General features: G+C 34.4%; 1 protein-coding gene across 1 annotated transcript in view; it reads right to left on the reverse strand.

The window, feature by feature from the left end:
* LOC148840666 (glucosidase 2 subunit beta-like) overlaps positions 1 to 23,850 on the reverse strand; it is a 220,523-nt gene that overhangs the window by 155,600 nt on the left and 41,073 nt on the right. Inside the window, exons 8-9 of the mRNA XM_088915225.1 lie at positions 23,603 to 23,681; positions 760 to 846 (exon numbers count right to left, since the gene is read on the reverse strand). Of these exons, the coding sequence (XP_088771351.1) occupies positions 760 to 846; positions 23,603 to 23,681 (166 nt within the window). The remainder of the gene's footprint in view (positions 1 to 759; positions 847 to 23,602; positions 23,682 to 23,850) is intronic.

Genomic DNA, 23,850 nt, shown 5'->3' on the forward strand with positions numbered 1-23,850 from the left:
TTTGCATTTCTTAGGAGAACACTTTTTTAGGAGAACACTAGGAGAAACCATTTGCAGGTCAAATTCTAAGTGCTTGACAAATACATGTAAAAGCATTATATACAGTAGTATGATTCGCATGTAGAATGGACTTGGTGAAAAATGAAAGATGACCATCCTTTTTACAGTGTGTTTTAGTTTTTTGAATGACAGAGATTAAATAGCGATGTAGCATACTTGTATAGAAGATAAAAAGGAATAGACTCTAACACAAAAATTCAAGACTGGGCAAACATCTTGTGAATGACATTAAATGTGTAAGTGCAGAGTGTAGCATGTAGCAAAAACGCAAGATGTGGGAAATACCAAATTTTAAGAAATTACTTATGAAAAAATCTTCAAAATATTTTTAAAGTTCCAAAATGATTCACATCTTCTAGATGTGTTGGAGTGATAAAAAAAAACATTGTAGGTAAGGTAAGTAGATATGGTGGTATTTAATAGGTAAATAAACTGATAATTTTAGTGAGCACCAATATTTTCTCTGACAGAAACTGAAGATTTTAAAAGCTGTTTTATTTGATTTTTTTACATACTTTACACCAGATAACTGGTAAACTATAAAATATAAAAGAAATGTAACGCCTTTCCAATAAGTCAGTGCAATATTTAACACAGCAAGGGAAATAAAGAACTTGGGATATTTAATTAGCTTATTAGTGTAAGATGGCCAAATCTGAATGATGAGCTAACAGAACAGGATGAAAACAGTGACCTTACCTTTATTTTATCATTACTCTTCATTCTACTGAACAGTGTCTCCTGGAAGCTAGCAAAGTCTACCTGGTTGGAGCCTCCCAGCAGGTCCTGCACAGGAGAAACCTCATTAAAAAGGAAAATCATTTGGAATGCTATTGCTTAATGTACAGCACAACACCAAACTTTGGGAAATTGAAAACAGAATTTATAGCTTTTTATGAAATTAAATGTGCAATTATTTCATTATTTTGAATAAGCCTATGCAAAACATATATAGTAAATGTAATCCTTTGCTTAAGCAGATGCCAATTTTAAAAATTCTCTCATTTACAATGATAATATGGACAAGACCCATTTATACAGCAAGGCATTTGCTTGAGTGATCTGAGAAAATTAGATCAAATGTACTGTACAACAGCAACATCCCATCTAGGGTAAAAAATTAAAAATCTCCAGTCCGGAGCCTGCAGCCCTAACTACTACACCACATTGCCAACAAATAGCTTAGCAAAAAAAAATGGTAGAAAAGAAAAATAATGGCTGTTGTTAAAACATGTCAAATACTTGTTATAAATATACAGCATGAAAGCAATTGTACTGCATTAAATTGCAGGATATATAGTCAAGAAAGAAGAGGCAATTATAAAAGAGAAGCTGCACTGCAATAAACATGGACAGAATTTACAGGAAATGGGATTTTGTGACCTGGAAAATAGAAAAGAATCCCAAAGGGGGTGTCAAATTATCTACTTTTTCATTTTAATTTTTTAGTTGGTGCCAGTCTTATTTGTGTTTGTTTCTCTGTAGTTTATTTTGTTTAGATTGGTATTATTCTGGGTAATTAATCGTTTTGCAAAAAATGCTTCTGAGAAGAGTTTATTGAGAAGACATATACTGTACTGGGGAAACCAATTAGCATTTTAAAGTGGTTCAAAGCCAATTGCTGAGGCAAACAAGCAGTGATATACTCTCCCACCTTACATTATTTTCCCTGTGGGCAAACTGCCCACGCCCAAATTAAATGATTCAGCAATTTGCCCATATTTTGTCCACAGTGCAAACCAGGAAGTATAAAACATGTGTATTTGTTTTTTTTAAAGAAGAGGTAAGTAATAACATCAGCAGAAAACAAAGTTGGGTAGTCTCCCAATGTATTCATACCCTTCATGAACTGTAACTAAAGATTGATTTAGCATTAGTGTGTGCATTCAGTTTCCAGTCCTTTACTATGCAAACTAATCAAAAATCAAAGGCTAATTAACTTCCAATACATGAATTCCGAACAGGGCATCTGATAAAAAATGATTTCTAAATACATGACTTTCATATTTACTCATACTCTAGCTGATTTTTTAACTCTCTTTTGGCTTTGGGAACCTTGAGGATGTGCTTCCTGAAATTATTAATTCGTTTTTGTACGTCTTGTATACTTCTTATACTTTTTCCATAAAAAATAGAGGATTAAATTTACAGCATTTATTTACAGTTGTAATGTTTAACAGTTTTAATTCAAGCTGTCAGAAATGTGTCGTTTTTTTTACAATTGTACAGCTGATATAATCATTGATTTATTATCCATACTGTATATCACATTCAGTTGCTAACCTGCATTTTATTTTGCTGGAGAAATTTGAATTACATTTTATCAACAGTATAAATGTGGTGGTAGCTGCATATAAGAATGCTGAAAGACAAAAAATGTGGAAAATTAAATGTATGATCCAAGTATCACTAATTAAACACAAAGACAAAAAGACACAAACCAGATACTGCATGTTATTTTTTAATAACAGAGGTATACTAAAATAATAAGACATTTTTGTTGATGGTCTGAGATATAAAATGCAATAAATACTGTTGAAGCTAAATATTTATCAGGCTGCCAAAAATGGAGGACCTGTATTGTTAATCAGGTTATAATTAACTGCTTGAGAGGTGGTGCCTGTATTTGTAACAGTTAATTAAGTCTCAAAACCCTAGGCTCTAAGTGTGATAAGCTATTACAAATTCAAGTTTCTTATCTCCATCAGGTCAGAATTACAGATATGAGATCCCAATGGAGATTTCACTAAAGGGGGAACTAGCAACAAATCTGCAGTTATCACCATGTGTGGTTTCATGCATGCTGGATTACCGAAAGCAAACTTAAATTACTTTGCATAAAATATGCATATTACTGTATAATCATTAGGATTTACAGAATTCAGGACAGTACTATTTTTTTAAGGAACACAGCTTTGGAAGTAGCATGCATGACAGGACCATTAATAAAATTGCAGCAAATCATATTAATTTTAGAAACACCATCGAGTTCTCCAGCAAAATTCAGTTTTAGAGCACACAAAATTAATTCTAATCTGAAATGCCATTTTTCTTTCTAAAACGAATCCCTGTCCCTATTTATAGATCTTTAATGTAAAACTCATGAATTGTCTTCAACCCTGCTCCAGGAAAGTCTTAATCCAGTTAGTCTTAAAGGTCACCCTAAATCACCTGTCTTTTAAAGATTAGGATTACTTTGAAGTTATTGATCAATCAAGCAGGTAATTTGTTCCTTTTAAGGGAAATATGGTCCTTGAGGATTGAAGGATATTTCAAACTTTTTTACAAATTCTCTCTCAATTACTTTGTTTAGCCAATCACCTGTTTAACTGATCACAGTAAAAAAATCCAATATATTAAGAGACTGATGTTTTAGCTGTTACCTGCCTGTACTGTACCAAATTTTCTGGAGGCCCTTGCAGTAACAGTAAGAGGGTAGATACAGTATAGGCAGGGGCTTTAAACAAGTTTAAAGATTTAAAAGTCCTTTGTCTATGTGCCATCTGCATATACAGCAAAGCCAGAAGGAGAACTTGGATCTTGAAGGTCTATCTGGAATAATTCATGTGTGAACTTGATTGAAGTACCCAAGACAGGGTTCTGGGACAGATGTAAATAAGTTTATTTCCAGTTCTAAAATAAAAGTCTTAGCCTCATTGTTTGTTTAACATATTCTACATGAACTTGTACCTTTTTTTACATTTGAAATCTCATTTTATGTGCACTAAGATCTGGGGTTTACTTCTTTCTCTCTGATGCTTAACAAACCTTTTCTGTATGTGTTTCCTGATGCTTTACTGGATATGTTAGAAAAGAGAAAATTACAACAGCAGTTAAAGTATGGTTTTGCATAATTCTTTGTGATCATTAAGCAAGGTACAAAAATGAGGAATGGTGCATTTATTTTAAATGTGATTGACAGGGTAAACAAAGTATCCTTAATCTGCTCTGTGCACCTCTTTTAATTAAGGTGAGTTCTTTAATGTAATGATTTTAAAAAAACTCAGCTATTTGATCAACCTGCAATAGACAAAAGTGTCCTGTATTTGATTAAGCTTGCCTTTTTCTTGCTCATTAAGAACATCTTACTGATGACAAAGGACACTGACCCCTCTGTAATTTGCCAAAAATGCTAAGACAGCCTGCCTAGGGCTGCTCACGGATGAAAATTAACGACAACTCTGTTCTGCTAAATAAAAATTATGTACAAAGACATTAAAAATGCACCACATGAGGACTGGAAGCAATATCATTTGTTGCATTTTAATGCCTCTCAGTATATAAGTACATATCTACTTAAGATGTAGGGTGTGAATATTCATTTACGTAACTGCATAAATATGTAAAGAACTGCAATTGTTTTACATTTTTTTTTCCAAAGAAGAAGAAAAATTAAATGCCATATGAATCTAGAAAGAAGCTGCCAAAGTTATTAAAGATGCTGACAGGGGTGATTCATCTTAGAAATTTTAAATTATGGGTGGGAAACTCCAATCTTTGACAAGCGCAGGGCCCCACAGCTTTATTTCCATACTTTTTACTTAAGAACGAATTATTTGGAAATGAAGTCAAAATTACTTTTTGTTCTTTAGGTCTTAATTAGTTGATAACAGACAATTACTTGTGAAATCTTCAAGGTTGTGGTCCTTGAGGATAAGATTTGCACATCTCTGTCTGAAATAATGTGTTGTTCTCACCTAGCCCCATTGATTAAGGGATTTAATGACACTGTAATCAAAAAATGTTATTAGCATGTTTTCTTGTTGCCAGCTTATTCTCTTAAATATTGAATACACTTTCACGAAAAAAGCAAAGATATATAAATCATTCCAAAACATGCAGTGCTTGTGCATTTTTTTTCCAGCAGTATTGTTTGATGTTTATATCTGTTAAACTTCTCATTAGATGGTTGCAGAACCTTAATTATTTCATTTGAAATAAAAATGACTTTTAACCTTTGGTGTGTTTGCTGTCTTGAAGCAGTCAACCCATACACTATTTTAATGCTTGTGGGTTTGAATAAGTAAGCAAATAAAGCTCAGCCTGTCCCTTTGCAAACTACACACCCCTTTGATGTAAAAACATAATGCAACAGAGTCACTGGAGTAGTGTTCTTTTGATTTCTCTATCTGTGCTAACTAAACCATCAATAACTGCAAAGTTACAGTCCCTCAGCCTACCTGCCTGCATCCCATGAGACTCAAGTGTCCACTACCTGATGAAACCCTTTCTCCAGGAATCGAACCTTGGACCTTGTGAGTAGCAGGCCAGCATTTAACCACTGGTGCCCAGCCACAGGAATCCAGACCGCATCTGATGGGTCTCACACCACGTATGGCCCTTGGTTCCAGACCCTGGCCACGGTATCACCTCAGGCTGGCTATGTGTCAGCCTGTGTTCTGCCTGTTCCACTTAGCCACTCCCCCTGAACTGTGACACCCTATCTCTTGAGTCTGTAACACCTACAGCATCCACCTTCATGCCCTAGGGGGCGGCGCTGGTTGTATCACCTATTATCACCTCAAGAACAGAGCATATGTTTCAGAACAGGACATTAATCCTTTCCAACAATATACTGTACAACAGATTGCTGAAAACCAGAGGATCCTAGATCCTATCTTAGAGGACTAAGAACAGAAGGGACATCTTTCTTGATCTAAAGACACACAAGGGGCATTTTTAAATGATAATGCCGGTGTTATTAACTCCTGATTTAGCATCAATTTTGGCATTTGCAAAACATCATTGTACTGTACACATCTGAATAACAAATAGTTCCAAATCATGTACAAATTATTGATATTGACAATAGTAATAATAATTGGAAACATTTGCAACTACCTGACTGTTCGACTAGGAGAGTGGCAATATTGTGCTGGTATTATATTCACCACATTATGCATTTAGTTATCTCAAATACGGTGAGGTTTCACTCTTATTATTAAACTCCTGTTTAATAAGAAGGAGATAAGATTCAGCCAGAGAAGGTCTAGTAGCAGCCATGTTTGTTTGTTTCTTAGCAGCTGTGCAAATATGTATAGCAGGGTGATGCAGAAGTCTTTAAATGGCTGTTTGTTCGACTTCATTGTATTGTTAATAAGTATCTCAGGCCCAGGAAAGGATGATGAATTTCACACCTGAAATTACAGTGAAAGATTGAATTGCTGTCATTAAAACAGCAAGAAGTGTAATTACTTCTGGTTAAATGATTGCGGGCTGTCATCACGAGGAAAGGAGAACTCCACTGGGACTGAGGAACAAAGAACATAAATTCACTTTACACCACAACAATATAAAGAAAGCAAGACATGAGTGTCCCAGCACAGCTGGATGACCCTGCAGCAATGGTTCTGTTAGAGAAGAAGGCATCTTATGTGATTCTGGAACTGAAATTTAGTTGGCATTTAGACATTGAATTATTTTTTTTTTAGTTTGCATTGTGCTCAGAATAAAACACTGAACTGTCAGTAGTAATAGTAGTAGTGGCAACAGAAGTGTTGTTATTATTAACAGAGATTAATAAGACTTATGTAAACCCATAAGTATAATATTGCCTTGTCAGGATCTTTGGATTATTCGATTATTTGGTCAATTTACTAAAACTGCATTCTGGGCTATATTAAATGATTATCTAAACATGTGCCTGTCACTTTGTGGGCTATAGGTACCTGCTCTTACTGAATGGATTAAGCATATAATAGAAAATGGTCTTATAACCTCTACTGTAGATGCAATTAATCTGATTACACAACTATTTAGAAAGAAAAAAAAACATAATAATAAACAAGTGACTATAAAAGAGTACCAATCTGTATACATAACGAGATGAACTAATAAACATTTTTATTCTTGTTTTTTTTATATATTTTGTCCTCAGCTGCTTAGTGGACGGTCAGATCACCGAAACCTTAAATTCTCAACCTGTCTTTTCAAATGCAGTGCCTGAAAAGAAAAGAAAAAGCATATAAAATTAATATTTTTGAAAATTTTAGAAATGGAAAAAGGGACAAAAGAATAAAAAGCAAGAAATATACACATTTTTCCCATACTGGACTTGAGGGTGAAGGGTGGAATGAATTCTTATTATTTTACTTTGGATGGTATAGAAGTATTAGATTAAAATAACCCATACATTTGTACATACATGTATGTCTCAAAGTAATGAAAGCAAAAAAGAAAAAAGAAATAAACACAGTGTACATAGGTATAAATTCATTGTTTTCCTGGTTTGCTGCCTATACTTAGAAGTAATTTAGTTAAGACCATTGAAATCCTCTATCATGAAGCTAAATGCCAATGTAATTACTAGTGTCCAGAGACAGTAGGAGGGAAATAGCATCCTGAGGCAGTATAACTTATTCAATTAATAAATGTCATCCAGTTCTGAGGTAGAATTTGTGTTAATATATCACTTGCTTCATTTTATGGGAGAAATTGTACTTCTAATAAAGCCAACAACAATAACACCGAATAAGCCTTAAAAACACGCCAATTGGAGTTTGAAGTGTAAATAGCTAATGAAAATAGCTTTCTGATGCCTTTCTTAAACAAGAAAGAGTCAAATAGAGAACAGGATGCTAAATGGGAGCAAATCTAAAAAAAACAGGAGGCAGTCATTCAAAGCCATTTACAAAATTCTGTAAACATTTTTATGCATATTATTGCTTCTTATTCCAATATACGTGTATGCAATGTACTTTTTACTAAGGTTTCAAACAAAAAATAAAATTAACAAAAATTATAGGTTCTACAAAATTCTTCTACAGAATTAAAAGTTCCTTCCCCTAAATACAATGCACAAGAAAAAAAAAATCATACAGGGAAGTCAGCGTAAACTTCATAAACCATTACTCTAGTCAGGTTATCTAGGAAGGGAATAATTCCACAGTATGCATCTAATCATGGTTATCTTAATAAAATTAGCCTTAGTACATTAGATTGTGTTGCAAATTAAATACCACTGTAATACATATCTCAAAGTGTCACACAGTCTGTGAAGAATTCATTTGAGAAATTTAAAGATGTCTGAGTTTTAAGGCCTTCTACGGTGTATTTTATATTTATTTTACTTCAACTGCCTCTTAAATCCCCAAGGCTTTTTCATTAAATAGCCTGAATTAGAGGAATATGCCTGAAATCACTAGTTAGTATTCCACTTCATATCAATGTTTTTTTAAAGATTTTGTTTCAAGGCTCAGAGGGCAATTTTTTTGCAGGATCAAGAGAATGCCTTTTTATGTATGCATACAATGGGGATACTTTCCTTTGAGCACTAGTTTCAGTCAAATGACTGTAGAGAAACAACACACTGATCCAATTAGCACAAAAAGAAAAAAAAACAATACATAAAACAGTACCTAGGAACTAATTTGCAATAACCTAGCAACAAGAAAACAAATGGTCATGACTGAAATACTGTATGTCATTCCTATCTTCCTTAACAGAAAAACAGAAACATTAAGAGATGCTGCGCTACTCTGAAAATAAAGATCGCCACTAAAACCATGAAAACTAGCACATAACAGTTGGGTTGTACATATTTTTTGTATCAGTTCAAGTAGGTAGTTGCGTCTGCATGCGTAAGATGCAAAGGAACAAGTATTCCATGCTGAAAACAGAAGAAAAGAAACACAATGTTTTGACTGTGGAGCCTTTTTCAGGTGTCCAGATATTTATTGTAGCTCTCAGTTTGCTCAAGCAATTAAATACAAAAAGTACTGTACATACACAGTGTATACACACAAGAGTTCAAAGGACTGGATGCACACCTTGACTGTAGGGGTGGGGGAGAATATTTTATATCCCACTTTCCCTTGAAAGAAGAAATGCTATGGAGCAAGTGTGTAATGTCTGATAATTGACCTGTGTGTACTGAGATCTACTCACTTCTCTAAATAGGGAAATGATAAATCAATCTGCAGCACGTGCATTTTGCATTTAAATGCAATGATAATAGCAATCTCATTTTATTGTGTGGTTCATCTTAAGAAGTTCATTTTATAAAAAGACAAGAAACTGAATGAATATAGTTCAATTGCAGTACGCATCGCTACCTGTTCAGTGCCATTTTGTATTGGGCCTGCACATTCGTAGAACATGACAGAATGATTCTATCTGGTCTCCATGGTGATCTTTATCCCAAACATGTGATTTACTTCCCCTTCACATAGGATACTAAGCCACTGTACTCCATGGTACTTATATTAGACTGTTATCTGAGTCACAAAATCACATCAAAGTCTCCTGCACCTGCAGCACAAAACATATATTTAGAAAGATCCAAAATGATACAGGAATTTGTTGAATCAAACTGTTTTATCTATATAAGTGCCATGGGTAAGTTATTTTAGCTAAAAAGAAATATATAATCTATATTTTTCAGTTTCACAAAGCTAAAGGTCACTTATTTTAGCCCTGGGTGCACAAAATAAACAAGGTTTGTTCTGACCTTCTTATTTAAAAAACATTAGAAAAAAGGCCTCCTTTGGCAGGAAATAACTAATAATTATTGAAGTCAGTGCATAGTGCAAAGATTTCCAAAGGGATTACAGTATTCAACTGTATTCGATATAAACAACTGCAAAACATATTTGTTTAATTTCAGACATCAAATAGGACAGTCATACAATGAATACTTGCCCACAGGATGAATAACACATAATCTTATTACTTATCAAAAAACAAAGAGGTACTTTGTATACTTAGCAAGTATACAATTTTGGAAGCCTATATTGTCAATGCCTTAATAAAAAAACAAATTGTACACAAATATTGAGGTCGTGAGACATGTTTCGAACATATAGTAATGTGGAAAAATTTAGGTCAAAGTAGTACAGAGTGTACCAGGTTACGTTGATGCTGTAACTACACTGAGATACTTTCTAGCTATATTAAAATCTTAGAATAAATTAATCCTGATACATTCTTCCCCTGTAAACTTGCAGCAACTTCATCGATTGATAGCCAATAAAGCACAGTATATGTGAAAGAAGCTCATTACCCAGAAAGCATATGTGCTTGGCAAAGAAGATTTAAAAAGTTCTTGACAGACCCAGGGATTGACCACAACAAGTACATTAATACTTTATATACTAAGAACTATAATATCTACATTCACAAATGCATTCATTTGGAAAAACAAAAGACTCAAAGAGTCTATGAAAATACATATCTGAGTACAACTGTTTCCTTCTGTAGCTTAGACAAGTAAACAAGTCCATCATGAAATGGTCTCTATGAGCTGAAATGGATCTTACTCCAGTTAGATAGAATAGTCTATCTTTGGGCCTGGTGAAATAACGGTATGGGCCCATCAGCATGCCTGTTGTGCAAACCGTCACAAGCCAATTTGCCCATGATGATATGCAGTCATTCTGTACAAGCATCACTGCAGGAGAACAGCACACCAAAATATACTGTAATGCACAGAGGTACTATTTACAGAGATAGATCAATATTAGTACCAAACTCGTGCATATGTGAGCATGGCTTGTATACAGCAAACAAATGTAATCTCATTAGAGTCACCACACAATTCTGAGAATAAGAAAAAGGGGACACAGGGAAGAGTAAATATATAAGTGTAAAAGAAATAAATATAATTGAAACATATTTGATCTGTGATCATTCCATCAGAGAGCCATGGGCCAATTGGCTGTCTCTCCAGCCAGTTGGAGTAAATTAATTTAAGTTTAAAAAAACCAAGCAGAATAATTTAAAACCAAATTTTGTTTTACAATTATGATAATTCAGTTACAGACCAGATTGCATATCAAAGCCTGATATTCTTCCTAAATAATAATGCCTGCCTGCCTGTACAATATCCCAAAAACACTATTCACAGAACGATTAATAAGCTGCTGTTTTTGAATATACTGTACATGATTAAAAATACCAATGCAAAAAAAGCAATGTCCTAATAATTAATATTGAATTCTAAACAGATCCTGTTCTTGAAATCAGTAAAGAATATGCATGGTCTTTAACATTACATATGGTATCAGTTCAGTTCTAGCACTGACATTTGATTTGTCTGCTTCTGTTTCATCCAGCTGGTGAAAGGTGTGAAGATTTGTATAGAAAATAAAAAAAACTAAACAGAAAACAGCAAAACAAGAAAAAATGTAGTTAGTCCAAGAAGGCACAACAGACAAGAGATGAGAAGAAAAACCGCAAGGCTTATTTGTGTCATACTTCAGATGCAAACAGTTCCAAGGGCTGAGGGTAGTCAAGATAGTGAGAGAAAATGCTTTACAGTGATAGAGAACAATGTTTTCAGAGGTAAGTGCTTTTCAGCTTCACTTTTGTCTCATTTATACCACTTTTGTTGACAAATATGAAAAGCACTGTGATCACGATATGCTTCAGATACCGTATGTACAGTATATTCCTTTGCATAATGTGGAGTTACACATTCTCTGCCTTACGTCAGAGACAGGTAAGTGAATGACAAGGTGGCTTTTCTTTCAGTGTTAGCTAGGCTCTCCTCTCTTTCTTACTGTATCTGTATCTTTTTACATATTTCCAAAACAAGCCACATCTAATCCACAGCTCATGATTCAGCATAAGAAAGTCAGATAAGCATGAAAGTACCAGGTAAGCAAAAGCAGTACAACTGAAACACAAGGGAAGGACCCACATCATTTCACAGACTCAAACTAAGTAAGAGTTAACAGACTTTTGTATTTATAATTACACTGAAACAACACAATTCTTATTGAAAGCTAAAAAAGATTTGTGCTTGTCTGTGTCAGGAGGAAAGGAGAAGAGGGTGTTCTCAAATGTCTTGTGCTAATTAAATGAGACAGATTTACCATCCAAGGAGCTGTAAATGAATGGATATTTTCCCCAGGTGGTTGAGGACTACACTGCAGCATGCTAAAAAAGAAAACACACACCAAAAAAAACAAAACTCAATGACAAAAAAGCTTGATATATTGTCAAATAGCTTTGAGGAACACCAATTAAGCTTGCAGAACTGTTTACAGGTGCAGTCCCAAAGGCACTGTTTCTAAAAGTATTTCAATTGAAAAAGAAGGTTTTGTCAGTTACAGTGAACTAGAACAGAACAATAGTATGATAAGACTAACTAAAAGGCAATCATTTATTAATAATAATTTATTTCTTGCAATAATTGATGCAACATATTTTAATTGGTTTTGCTTTTCAATAAGTATAGACAGTTTGAGTATCAATCTTATTATTAGGTAATTACATAGCAATCTAATTATGTGGTGCATTTCTAAAGAGCAACACATCAATGATGTTCAAAATTAAATGGTTAAAAATGATTATAAAAATGTGTAGTGAGTTTATTTGTATGACTACTTGCTTGTATGTTTTTGCATTTTTTCAAAAAGACCAAAAAAGGACCATTTGATTCTAATATTAATAATACATGTTAATGTAATTTTCAACACTATATTGACTGCAGTGGATTGACATTCTCTTTCAATAGATGGATAAGAGGATTTAGTCCTTAATTCTATTCTGTTAATCTCACCTAAATATAAGAATATTTATGAGAAGAAAAGGCCGAATAATTATTATTTAGCATTCCAATGTAGAGCACAGTTAAAATGTATGGATTTAAAATTTTTGCCAGGAACTATACACTACTATAGATCTCTACTCAACACTGAGTTATTTTATATTTCATATTTGGAGGGGGGGAGGGTATTATGTACAGTACCTCTGAGAGTGGCATCAATTTAAAAAGCAGTAAGTTCGGTACAGAGGTTAGAAAAGTGGGAAGTGTGTAAGATGTAAGGGCCTTGTTCTCCCCTGTATTACAAAGTAGCTCAAGATATTCGTGCTTCTGCATCTGACTTAGAACATTGTAAGGCAACCTGATTGCACCTGGAAAATCAATGAGAATCTTTAAGAAGATTTTATTGACTGCCAGCATCTGTCAGCCTTACACTCACAACAGTTAATAGACTGGGACGACCAGCAAACCATTTTCATCACTGCTGGGTATAGTATATAATGAAATGCCACACTGCAGGGACAAAGGTTTGCAAACTTTGGTGAAGAATTCACCAATGACTTAGGAGCACTCCTTTGTAAAAACATGTCCTGGAAGAGCATAGTCAATTCTGTAATAATTCTATATTCATTTTATTTGTTTTTAAGCTTATATAAAGAAGCATATCTCAGATTTATATTGAAAAGCTCACTTGGTTCCTGTGTTACCGAAGAAGAAGCGACAATGTTTTAGAATTTGTTTCTTGCATTTCCAGCTTTCCTAAGGCCCCATAAACCATCCGTGGTCCAATCACATACACAAAAATATGGAATGACTTCTCCCCATACATTGAACACCATAGAGCAACACAGCATTTCAAATCCTGAACTCCAAGCCTCCAAGAATAAAATATCCTTTCATTTCACTCAAACGTGACCTGAACCTTTTCTGTTTATGTCCTACTTTCTACAGTTTTGGAGGCACAAAGAAATATTGTGCTGGACAAAACTACCAGTTAAATACTGAATGGAGTACAGAAAGAATAACAAAAAAATATTTGGAAATGCTAGGGGAAAAAAAAACATCCATCATGCATAAGCAATCAGAACCTACTCTAAATTCTGATTAGTGTCTCTGTCAATCCCTGCAGTTGCTCTGCATGATGTTGCTGTGGCATTTTGACAGTGATTATATCTTTACATTATAAAGTGCAGACATTACGCTTCAGTTGTTTACAAATAACCATTGACTGGCGCTGCGGTAAAGATGGCATTCAAATTTGAAGGGCTTCCATTTAAATATGTCTTAAAATAACTCAAACGGAAAGTGGAATAGCAATTGATAGGATTAGGACTTTTTACTTTAATGTTGTTTTGAAAAGCAGTTAAAAATATATATGAACGTGGCCTTATTGATAAGACATATACTGTAACACTTAAATGTATTTATATTTTTATTCAGAGGAGCTATGACTCTGGAAACCACAGGAATCAGATCTCTTTCAATTGTCTATCATTGCTAACCTGAAAGGGAGCATACTGTGGTTAAGGTGAAAAAGGCAGCTCATTCACCTTCTTTTCCCCTTCTTGACATGCAGTTCAGTACATTATTTTTTACAGTTCATTATTTTTATTCAGAGGAAATTCAGACCTTATTGGTCTTATTTTTCTTGATCTATAAATCAACCAACTGCTATGGGAAATCTGTCTGCAAAATATGATAGATAAGAACAACAGATTTTGCAACAGCTTACTATATGTACTTTTCTGATCTAATTGTAAGCTTTGATTGCCTAACTGAAAGTCAATTACAATCACAAATCTGTAAAAAAATATTGTATTATCCCATTATTGTGTGACATGTGCAAAGGGATCGAATTATTTTGTTTTTATTTTGTATATTTTAAATTGATGTTTTATCACTATTTTCTTTAATTCAGTTTGTCATTCTTTCAGCCTGGGTAGTCTAACATTCTGAACAAGAATAATTAGTAGGAGCCAGAATAAAATGTGGTTTCATAGATCTCAAGGGCATGGCCATCCATTCGAATGAATGTGTTTTAGTTAGAGGGGAGATGTTGCTATTTTTACTTCATAGAGATTTTGAAGACCATGCCAAAGTTTATTCCAACTCTAGGGACAAATGATATGCCAGCTCTCCTACTGCTTTATCTTATTGATACTGACTGTATTGATGCATTGGTTTCACTTTGTTCACTTTCCTTCCATAACATTTTCTTCCTACATTATCGTCTGAATGTTTGTGTGTTAGTTGATTTTGGCATTTATTTTAATTAGAGGTCATGAAAGTAGTGTGATCTATAGCCCTGTTTCTTTAACAGAAATCTGGTAAATGGCACTAGTAAGAAACACAAGGCTTTGTATATGCTTTATGTATGTATTTCAAGTTATTACTGTTGTTAAAACTTGCAGTTTTGGTTTGTTTGCAGTTTTGTTATTCTAAGAAAGATGAAGATTACAAATAACTACAAGACTCCCTGTGCTCTGTTTTTTTTCCTGAAATGCTACATTGTACCCAATTTAAAGGATATGCTCAGGACAAAAAGACAAAAAAAAATTCTAAGGCCAAGCCTCTCTCTAGGACAACTGAATCTGAACAGAAGAGGGAGCCATGTCACTCTAGTCTTCTCCCATGTTACACATTTCCAATGGTTAACAGTGCTCCCACAGGGATCAATAGCCTTCATATACAACTCAAACAGACTTGACAAAGCAAGTATCAGGAGACAACGTAACTTGACAACAACAAAGTGATAAGTTCACTTGACTTGAGTTCAGTGATGAGAACAGATCCGATCCAGGAAAACAACCTTATTGAATCTTCCAAAGCGATCTCAGAATATCACCTTTGTTTTACCCTTTACAATTTCTATATTGCTTTTAAGCACTGATGATGCACACTTGACATTGCACAGGCAAACCACTCCTTTACAAGAAATATTAATCCACACTATCTATTGCAAAATGAAAAAAAAACAGCATTCATTTTGCATACTATCACATGCAAAACATATACTGTACATGGTTACTGTGTACAGTATAGGGTGAGGTTCCTGGTCATAAAATGTACATAGCCAAGGAAGTACAAGCATTGTATAGCTAAACTACTGCTTTTAAATTGCCTCAAACCGGTTTCATTAGGTTTATTTCACTTCCTAGTCATCTTAGATGTTTCTAAACATTTGTGGGAGAACTATGAAGAAAAAATTAGCTTGTATACATCAATAACTAAGATGTTTTGAAGTTATAGAAAAGCTTTGAAAGATATACAAATGGTAAACCACAGCTGTACAGGCATTGAGATTTAAAAATGTGAGTATGTAACTTGAACTACAGTACATCTCACTGCCTTCTCTTAGCCCATTAGCACCAAGCGGCCCATAAGAGTTTACTGCTGCAAGTTGTAAAGGAAAGCCAGTAAATGACAATTGGTATATTGCTTATACAGTATTGGTATAAGCATACTGTATCAACAGGGAGTATGGTACCAAAGGAGCCACTGCCAAATCAACACTGTGAACTTTTCTTGACTTAATTCTAATGTCTCTCTCTTTAAAACCTAAAGTCAACCACAGAAGGAAAAAAAAACATTTTTTTTCTCCAGTCTTTAACAGAACCTTTTGCAGGATAAAAACACACTGACTAAAGGGAAAGTTACTACAAGGTGCCATCCCAAGGTACACTAATCTTTATGACAAGATGGAGAGGACATGATCTGTGAATGTGACTTGTCCTTAATGCAGCTGTGCTTAGTAACTGGCGCCACCTTCTGTTCAATAGTGAAAGTGTCCTTCATCTCAAAACAGCTTTCCACCTCAGCCACTATACACTAATAAAAAAGGTTCAAATTAATTTCACATTTTACAATTTCTTCAATTAATATTTCGTTTTGATAGTCATAGAAAGCACAAACTTGTCTTCATAAAATTAATAGTTTTGTTTCAAAACATCTGTGCTGTTTCTTTCTCTGTCATTTAAAATACATGGATTACATTTCATTAATTAAAAATAGTAATGGCTGAATTTGGTGAACATGGTGACGAAGCATTTCCAGATTGCAAATTAGCTTCATTTCTAAAAATGAACTATTTTATACAATATGTAAAAGATTATAAGAGACTCATACAGCATACTGTACATAATTTTGCCAGCAAGAATGATATAAAAAGACTTAAATCTAATGGTGGAATAAAATGGGATTAATAAAAATCACTTATTTGGATATATCCACCAATTTTATAAACATATTCCTCAGTGTTGAGGTCACCAGAAGACAAGGCAGCTATATACTATGAGGAAAAAAAACAATGCTGTCAAGGGGAGGCTGTTCACATGTAATTGTTTTATTAAATACTTGTATAACCAGGAGGTCATGCCTCTTAAGCAAGTCATTAATGAATCAAATGCATTTCTGTATAATATAGGTTAATTATAATTGTACGGAATGACGGCATACAAGTGATAGACACAGACTCTGATTTCCTAACTATGCAGTTTTCCATTCAACATTCAAAGGACTACCAGGAAGAGTCATGAAATACATTACATCCATCTAAATTAAATTTACACTTTTAAACAAGTTCTAAAAAATTCCGATGTGGCGGAAATTTTCATTATGATTGAAAACGATTTCCAAAGACAACAGACACAGTAAAAAACCTTAAACACAACTTTTTGTCCTCCGAAGGAAGAACCACTATAAAATTGTATCACCTCTTAAAGACAGTCTGAGACAGCACTGTCCTTTCTGTCTTAAGAAAGAAGAATGATATAGGACCCCATGGCAGAGTGCAAATTAGAGGCTGGCTAGTCAAACATGAAAAAACATCAAAGATGAATTATGCTCAATTTATGTAATGATTGATGGTCAATTTGTCCTTTTCTGGAGCATGCTTTAACTTTGAGAATATCTAAAAGCTTTCCATGGGGCGAAATGAATAAGCAATGCCTCAATGGGTCTATATTGTGAATTTGTGATGGTCTAAAAGCCAGGCATTACTTTGAAGGTGTCATTCTTTCATGAATGATCCCCAAGCCACTGAGCAATAGTTAGAGGTGAATGGGGAATATTTTGCTCTTCATGGAAAAGACTAATCATTTAACTAAATTTGTTTCCTCTGCTTCATACTTCTGCCTTGTCATTTTTTTCCCTTCTAGTTGTATTTACAAATCTTCAAAAATAACAGCTTGCTCTGTCATTTCTCTTTGTTTTCAGGATACCCCAAACTTAATTAGATATGCTTGACAAAAACAGCTTGAACACCTGCTTAATAAACATGAGGCCAAAATAACAAACACATTTAGTGTTCATATTAGCAAAGGAATATGCTAAAGTTTTAAGCTGTTTTATAACACAATGTTTAGGGATTGAAAAAGTAAAAATAATAATAAACCTCTTTTAATAAGGGACTTGAAACCTCTCCTCTGAGAAGCCTCCTATGATTAAGCTAAATGTCACTAAAATTAAACAGATGGTGTTGAGATATTCAACAGAGAGTTTGGTTACTTGTCAGGAAAATTACCATAAAACAAGAATGGCTTACTGTATATAGAGATTTCAGTAAAAGATCACCCTCTTCATTTGTAGTTTGAGCAGCATAGTTTCAGCCTTGTGAACTTTGTCTTCACATAAACATCAAGGTTGTTGTGGCAGGTCTTATATTGAAAAGTGCAAAAAAATAAAGTTGTGATTTGAGGTCTGCCTTTGATAGGTGATGAGAATGCAGGCATCTTGTTTTATATTAGTTCAAGTCAAGTCTCATGCTGGGGTGAGAAACAGACCATACTATTATTGTCTGTTCAAATGACACTGTCAGCTTCCCCAGCTTCTTTACTTTACTTAACAAGTGTAAACTCTGACATTTTAGTTTCCTTCACACACAATTCCTCAGACAGCCAACACGGAAGACACAGTCTGCAGTAACTCATAACTCCACGAAATACAGAACATTCCCTAGGGAATAATGTCTTTAGCAAAAATAAGCAACGTTTCATTTTCCAGGTTGGCAGTTACTAATCACCCTGTCCTGTACTACATGTGAGTTATTGGGACTGAACTGACATGTGCTCAATCATGAAAGAATAAATTTCATTTCTTCCTTTTTTTATGAAATGGATGCTTATTGTCCAAAAATTTGGACTTTATCATTATTATCTTTAATGAGTCAATAACATCTGGAATAGGCCCTTTCTTTTTTTCAACTAACTGCTGCTACACGTCAATAACCTGATGTACTTATTAACAAAAGGCCGATGTCTAATTTACATTACTTTTGTCCCGGATATCTGCCTACAAAAGAAATGGCTGAGAGCCCCTTGGCTTTGTAAAAAGTTTCAAATTCCCCCTCCGAATTTCTCATCGACATTTTGCAAACTGTTTCGCTGCATTCTGAGGACGCTCTACATGGAGCATCCAGAAGGAATGCAGTGCTGATCCCGAGCTCCGTCTGGAGTTATTTCAGTAACTCCTAGTTCACCTTCACTCAAAACAATACTCTTTAGAGGAGCATGCTCAGAATTCAGCACTCTCACAGGTTAGCTTGGAAATGTATTAAGACTTCCACTGCACTTTTCATACCCCCTTTATTCATTTGAAATGTTAACCACATGCTCCTTAATATTCTATTTTTATTCTGAAGAAATTTGCATCAGAATTAAGGGATCTCTCTTTTGGGAGGATTCAGCCTTGCCCTCACATACAGGTTGTTGCTTTCCTCAGCCAGACAAATTAAGCAAATAACCTGTAAGAATTTAAATCATGTCTCAGCTCCACCCTAAATGAGGGTTTGGCTAGACTATGGTATTTTTTCACATTCAATATTCAAATATTTCAAAACTTTTAGGAGTACTTCAGTAAGTTGTAGCAATCATGGGCTACAGCATAACCACCACAGTATAACCGTGATCCAGCTTCATCCATAGGAACTGTGACTTCTGATATCCCTTTGCCTAATCCATACTATAGCTTACTGTTCTAAAAGTTACAGCAGCACTCTTTTCTCTATTTATACAGTATAGGACATTTTCTAATACAGAAATTAAAAATCACTTTTGGAGAGTTTTAATTTTCTGTCTTGACTAAGTCAATATTCAGTAGTACCAGTTTTGCATACCCACCTCAGAATCCTGTGAACAGAACCTATTGGAATATGGAGTCAGGCTGCAAGACATCATGGAATAAGCTTCACATACTATGACTTTTACTTCTATACAGTTGTCATGTCATTTTCCTTTAGTCTTTAGCATCCACTACTCTATGTAGATGACATATTGTCTATATAAATACAGTACATGAATATATGTTAGTGTATTTTATTGCTGAAAAGAGACTTTGATCTATTTTTTTTTATTTTAAACCTGATCTTATCACAGATTCCATAATTCTGACAATTACTAAAACAATTTGATTTGTTACAGAAAGGGTTTAATAAATACATTACCATTCAGTGACATTTAATTCTTTCAGGTATTATAATGCAGTATTCATTTTAAACAATTCAAGTTTTCAGACATCAATTCTTTCTATCTCACCTGGGATCATACACTTTCTCTTTTATTAAAAGATAATGGAATTATTTTCTCTCCTGCTGATTTCCACAGTTCACTTTGTTACAAGGGATATTTTTTAGTTTGTCCCATAATAATGTATGAAAATAGAAGAAAGCATTTATCTTAATAAATGCCATTGAATTTTAACAACATGACTTAGCTTTTTGCATAGCCATGTGGATACCTACACAAACATGTGGTTAAGGTTCTGGAACCTTTAAGGTTATCAACTCAAATCCTGAGTTGGACACACTCAACATACCTGTATATGCATAAATGTATGTTTACGCTCAGTATATCTTACACCCAAATTAGAGATCAGGTACATTATTGTTGATAAAAATAGGAAAGTTCCAATAATATAAAATTTACTCATTTCTAAAAAAATCTTGTGACAAAAATGAGAAATTAGAATAAATAAGAAACAGGCAGTTATAAAGGCCCTTTACTGAAGAAATGCATGATATTTTTGGTCATTTTAAGCAGACTGGGAAGATTTTTGGGGAAGCACAAGTACTGTACAGATTCATATCAAATAGTTGTAGAAGAACATTTGGTTCTATTGTCAGAAAGAAATACTTTCTTTGACCATAAAATGGTTTTATTGAGGTAATTTCTGTTCTTGTATTATCTAGACCACTGAAGTGGAAACAAAACTCTGTAGGGATTGAATCGTCTTTGAGAGGAAAACTAATAAAAAGGTGTAGAAATGACAGTAAAGAAAAAAAGCAAAAAAACTTTCAGACAAAGGGGAGATAAAGGTCTATGAACATAAGTACTAAAAGTAAAGTTGCCATGCAACTTTTTAATGTTTACAACATTTTCTCTTTTTTTTCCTGACTGTTCTTTCCCAAATTCTACCTTTCAGAATCTAATTTCCTCTTCCCTCCTTCTTACACACCACCCTTTATATCACTAATCGCTTTTGGTGCTATCTCAGCCGTTATACGGTATATAATAAGATAAGATCACTTTATTAGCCATATACAAGTTCTTGCTTTAGGAATTTGTCTTTTAGCTTACCCCAGCTTGCTCTCCATGAGACACAGACACACAGACAGGGAGACAGGGAGAGAAGCTTGGGGTCAGAGCACAGGGTCAGCCATTGTACAGCGCCCCTGGAGCAGTTGGGGTTAAGGGCCTAGCTCAGAGGCCCAACGGAGCAGGATTCCTCTGCTGGCCACGGGATTTGAACCAGCAACCTTTCAGCCACAGGCGCAAATCTTTAGCCACAGTACCACCGCTCCGCCCAAGTAGGAATATTCCAGTAGGAATCCTGGCATTCATCTTAATATTGCGTTTTTGCCTGACATTCCCTGGCTCAGTATGTTTCTAAGCAACTTTAAAATAATCTGTTCTTTTCTGTTCTGCTCATGTTTCAGTAAAGCCCCTCATTCTGACAGGTCTTTGTGATTTTGTCAACCTCTCTTCAGCTCAGCTTATTGAATAACATATTGCTTAAGGAGTTCTCTCTACCTTACCTCTCTCAGGCTAAACCTCTACTTCACACTCTTCACAGGCTTCCTAAACCTGCTCATATAGAGATTTGCCACTGTCACACCACTCTTTTCATCACTCCACCCCTTCCTACAACCAATATTTAGTCTTTTCGTGTATCACCTCTCATAATCCCTTTTCATTTGTGGTTTGTCAGTTAGTTACTAGAATTAGAATAGCGGTACTTCTGACATTTGGATTCTAGGACACTGTCAACATAGATTTAGATACTTAGATTGTTTCAAATGTTAGACGTTTTTGAACAAGTAACAGCAGCAATAGCAATAAAGCATTTGATATGTTATATGTAGATTGTCAGAAACTGTACATAAAATTATACATTAACCCTTAATTTGCAAGCAGTAAACATTCAAGGAAATGCTTATGTAATTGAAATGTGAATTATTAATAGAAAACAGAAAATACAGATAAGGACTTAAAACAAGAATGGTGGTATAATTATTGGTATACAATAGGAATCCTCTCAATTCCTTTAGGTAACCAGACAATATCAAAATAAGAGGACTAGCAAACATTGTAAAAGATGTAAGTCATGAAACAGATGGCAGATGGTATTTAAGACAAGTGCAAAGTGTTAAATACAGGTATAGTAACTGTGGGAAACACTGCATTTGAAGAAACTATGACAAAAACCTAAATGTCCATGCTGGTACATTGTTTTTATCTTCTAATAGAATACTAGTGGTATATATAAAGTATAGAAGTAATAGAAGTTCTATACAATATGGAAAAACAACAACAAAGACAAACAGAATGTTAGGATTCATATGTTCGAAGGCACTGACAAAGTCAAACCAACAGACTCCTTCAGAACCAACAGAGAAACACAAACCAGAGGACACAAGTAGGATCTACTGAGAAGTGCATTTGCAACTGATACAGGAGAGGCTTTTTCACAACTGGTTGTGGGTGTCTAGAACAAGCTATCCAGACATGTTATTGAAGCTGACAATCCAGCTTCTTTCCAGATATGCCTAGATGAGATCTTTGGACCAACTAACTACTAGCAAGTAAACAAGCTGGATGGGTCAAATGTCCTCCTTTCTATCATCCACCCAGCTAAAAATTCACTTGCGTTCCTCCCTTAATGCAATAGTGTACCAGTTCTAAACAACATCTGTGATGCATTGTCTCCACTTTCTAGTCCCTCATCTTCAATGACTGCTGTAGATAATCATATTTACTAAACCACTATGTTGCTCTCCACTTATATTTTTACAATTTACTGCACATGCATGCAGTATGATAAAGGCAAAAGCAAAATTAATATGTAATATTCTTGGCATATACATGTAAAGTATTCATAGATGCTATGCACAGTAACAAAAGCAATGACAGAAAAGCATTACCAATCTGGTGATCCAAGACAAGTGAATACAAAACAAATTACAGTTCCCATGCAGTGCTATTATATTTTTACAAAAGGTTACCTCAGTAACTATTAGGTGAGGTAATTTAAAATTTTATGCTGCACTAGTCATTTTAAATTAATGTGTTTGAAAATATCAAAATATTCTCATTACAATTGTAGACAGCAAGTAAACAGACAATACTTTCCTATGTATTCACTTACAAGCTATTTGTCTCTTTAGCTCTAACTACAGTATGAATGGAGTAAAAGAGGGGACTGAATATTAGTTTGAGTTTTCTTTGGTGAATGTCTGCAGGAGATATGTATTGATTTTAGGGAAGTGTCTTTAAAAAGATTTTCATAGCCCACAAGCCATGATAAATGGACTTTCCTGAGCAAAAAAACAACATATGTCAAACAATTTTCAGTCAGAGTTCAGGTTGTGTCCTCCCTCCTGGGTCTAACACCACTATAAAACAAATAGGCATTAGCGCAAGGATTTTCAAACGCCTTTTCATTGTTTTTACCTTTATTGTTATGAGCTCTCTTGTCAACAACACACATAAAATGGTCACTTAATTTATTACAATGTCAATTCACTTTTCGGAAAGGAAAGCTTTGAAATGTTCATGTACTTACTACTGCTTCAGTTTCAGTCAGCTGGTGTCTGTCGTCTTGAAACACTTCAACTTGGGCCTGGACTTCTACAGCTGCTATCCTGCCAAAGTAAAGAGCAAACAAAAATAATTTAACAAACATTTTATTATTTTCTTGGAACCGTTCAATCACAGTGAACACCATTGCAAAGTTAAAACAGAACAAAGCTGCTTGCAATAAATGAAAAACAGAACATTGGGAACTCAAAAATAAATTAATATTATTTTGCA

The sequence above is a fragment of the Atractosteus spatula genome, chromosome 1 (genome assembly GCF_055471065.1).
Source record: "Atractosteus spatula isolate fAtrSpa1 chromosome 1, fAtrSpa1.hap1, whole genome shotgun sequence".
NCBI lineage: Eukaryota > Metazoa > Chordata > Actinopteri > Semionotiformes > Lepisosteidae > Atractosteus > Atractosteus spatula.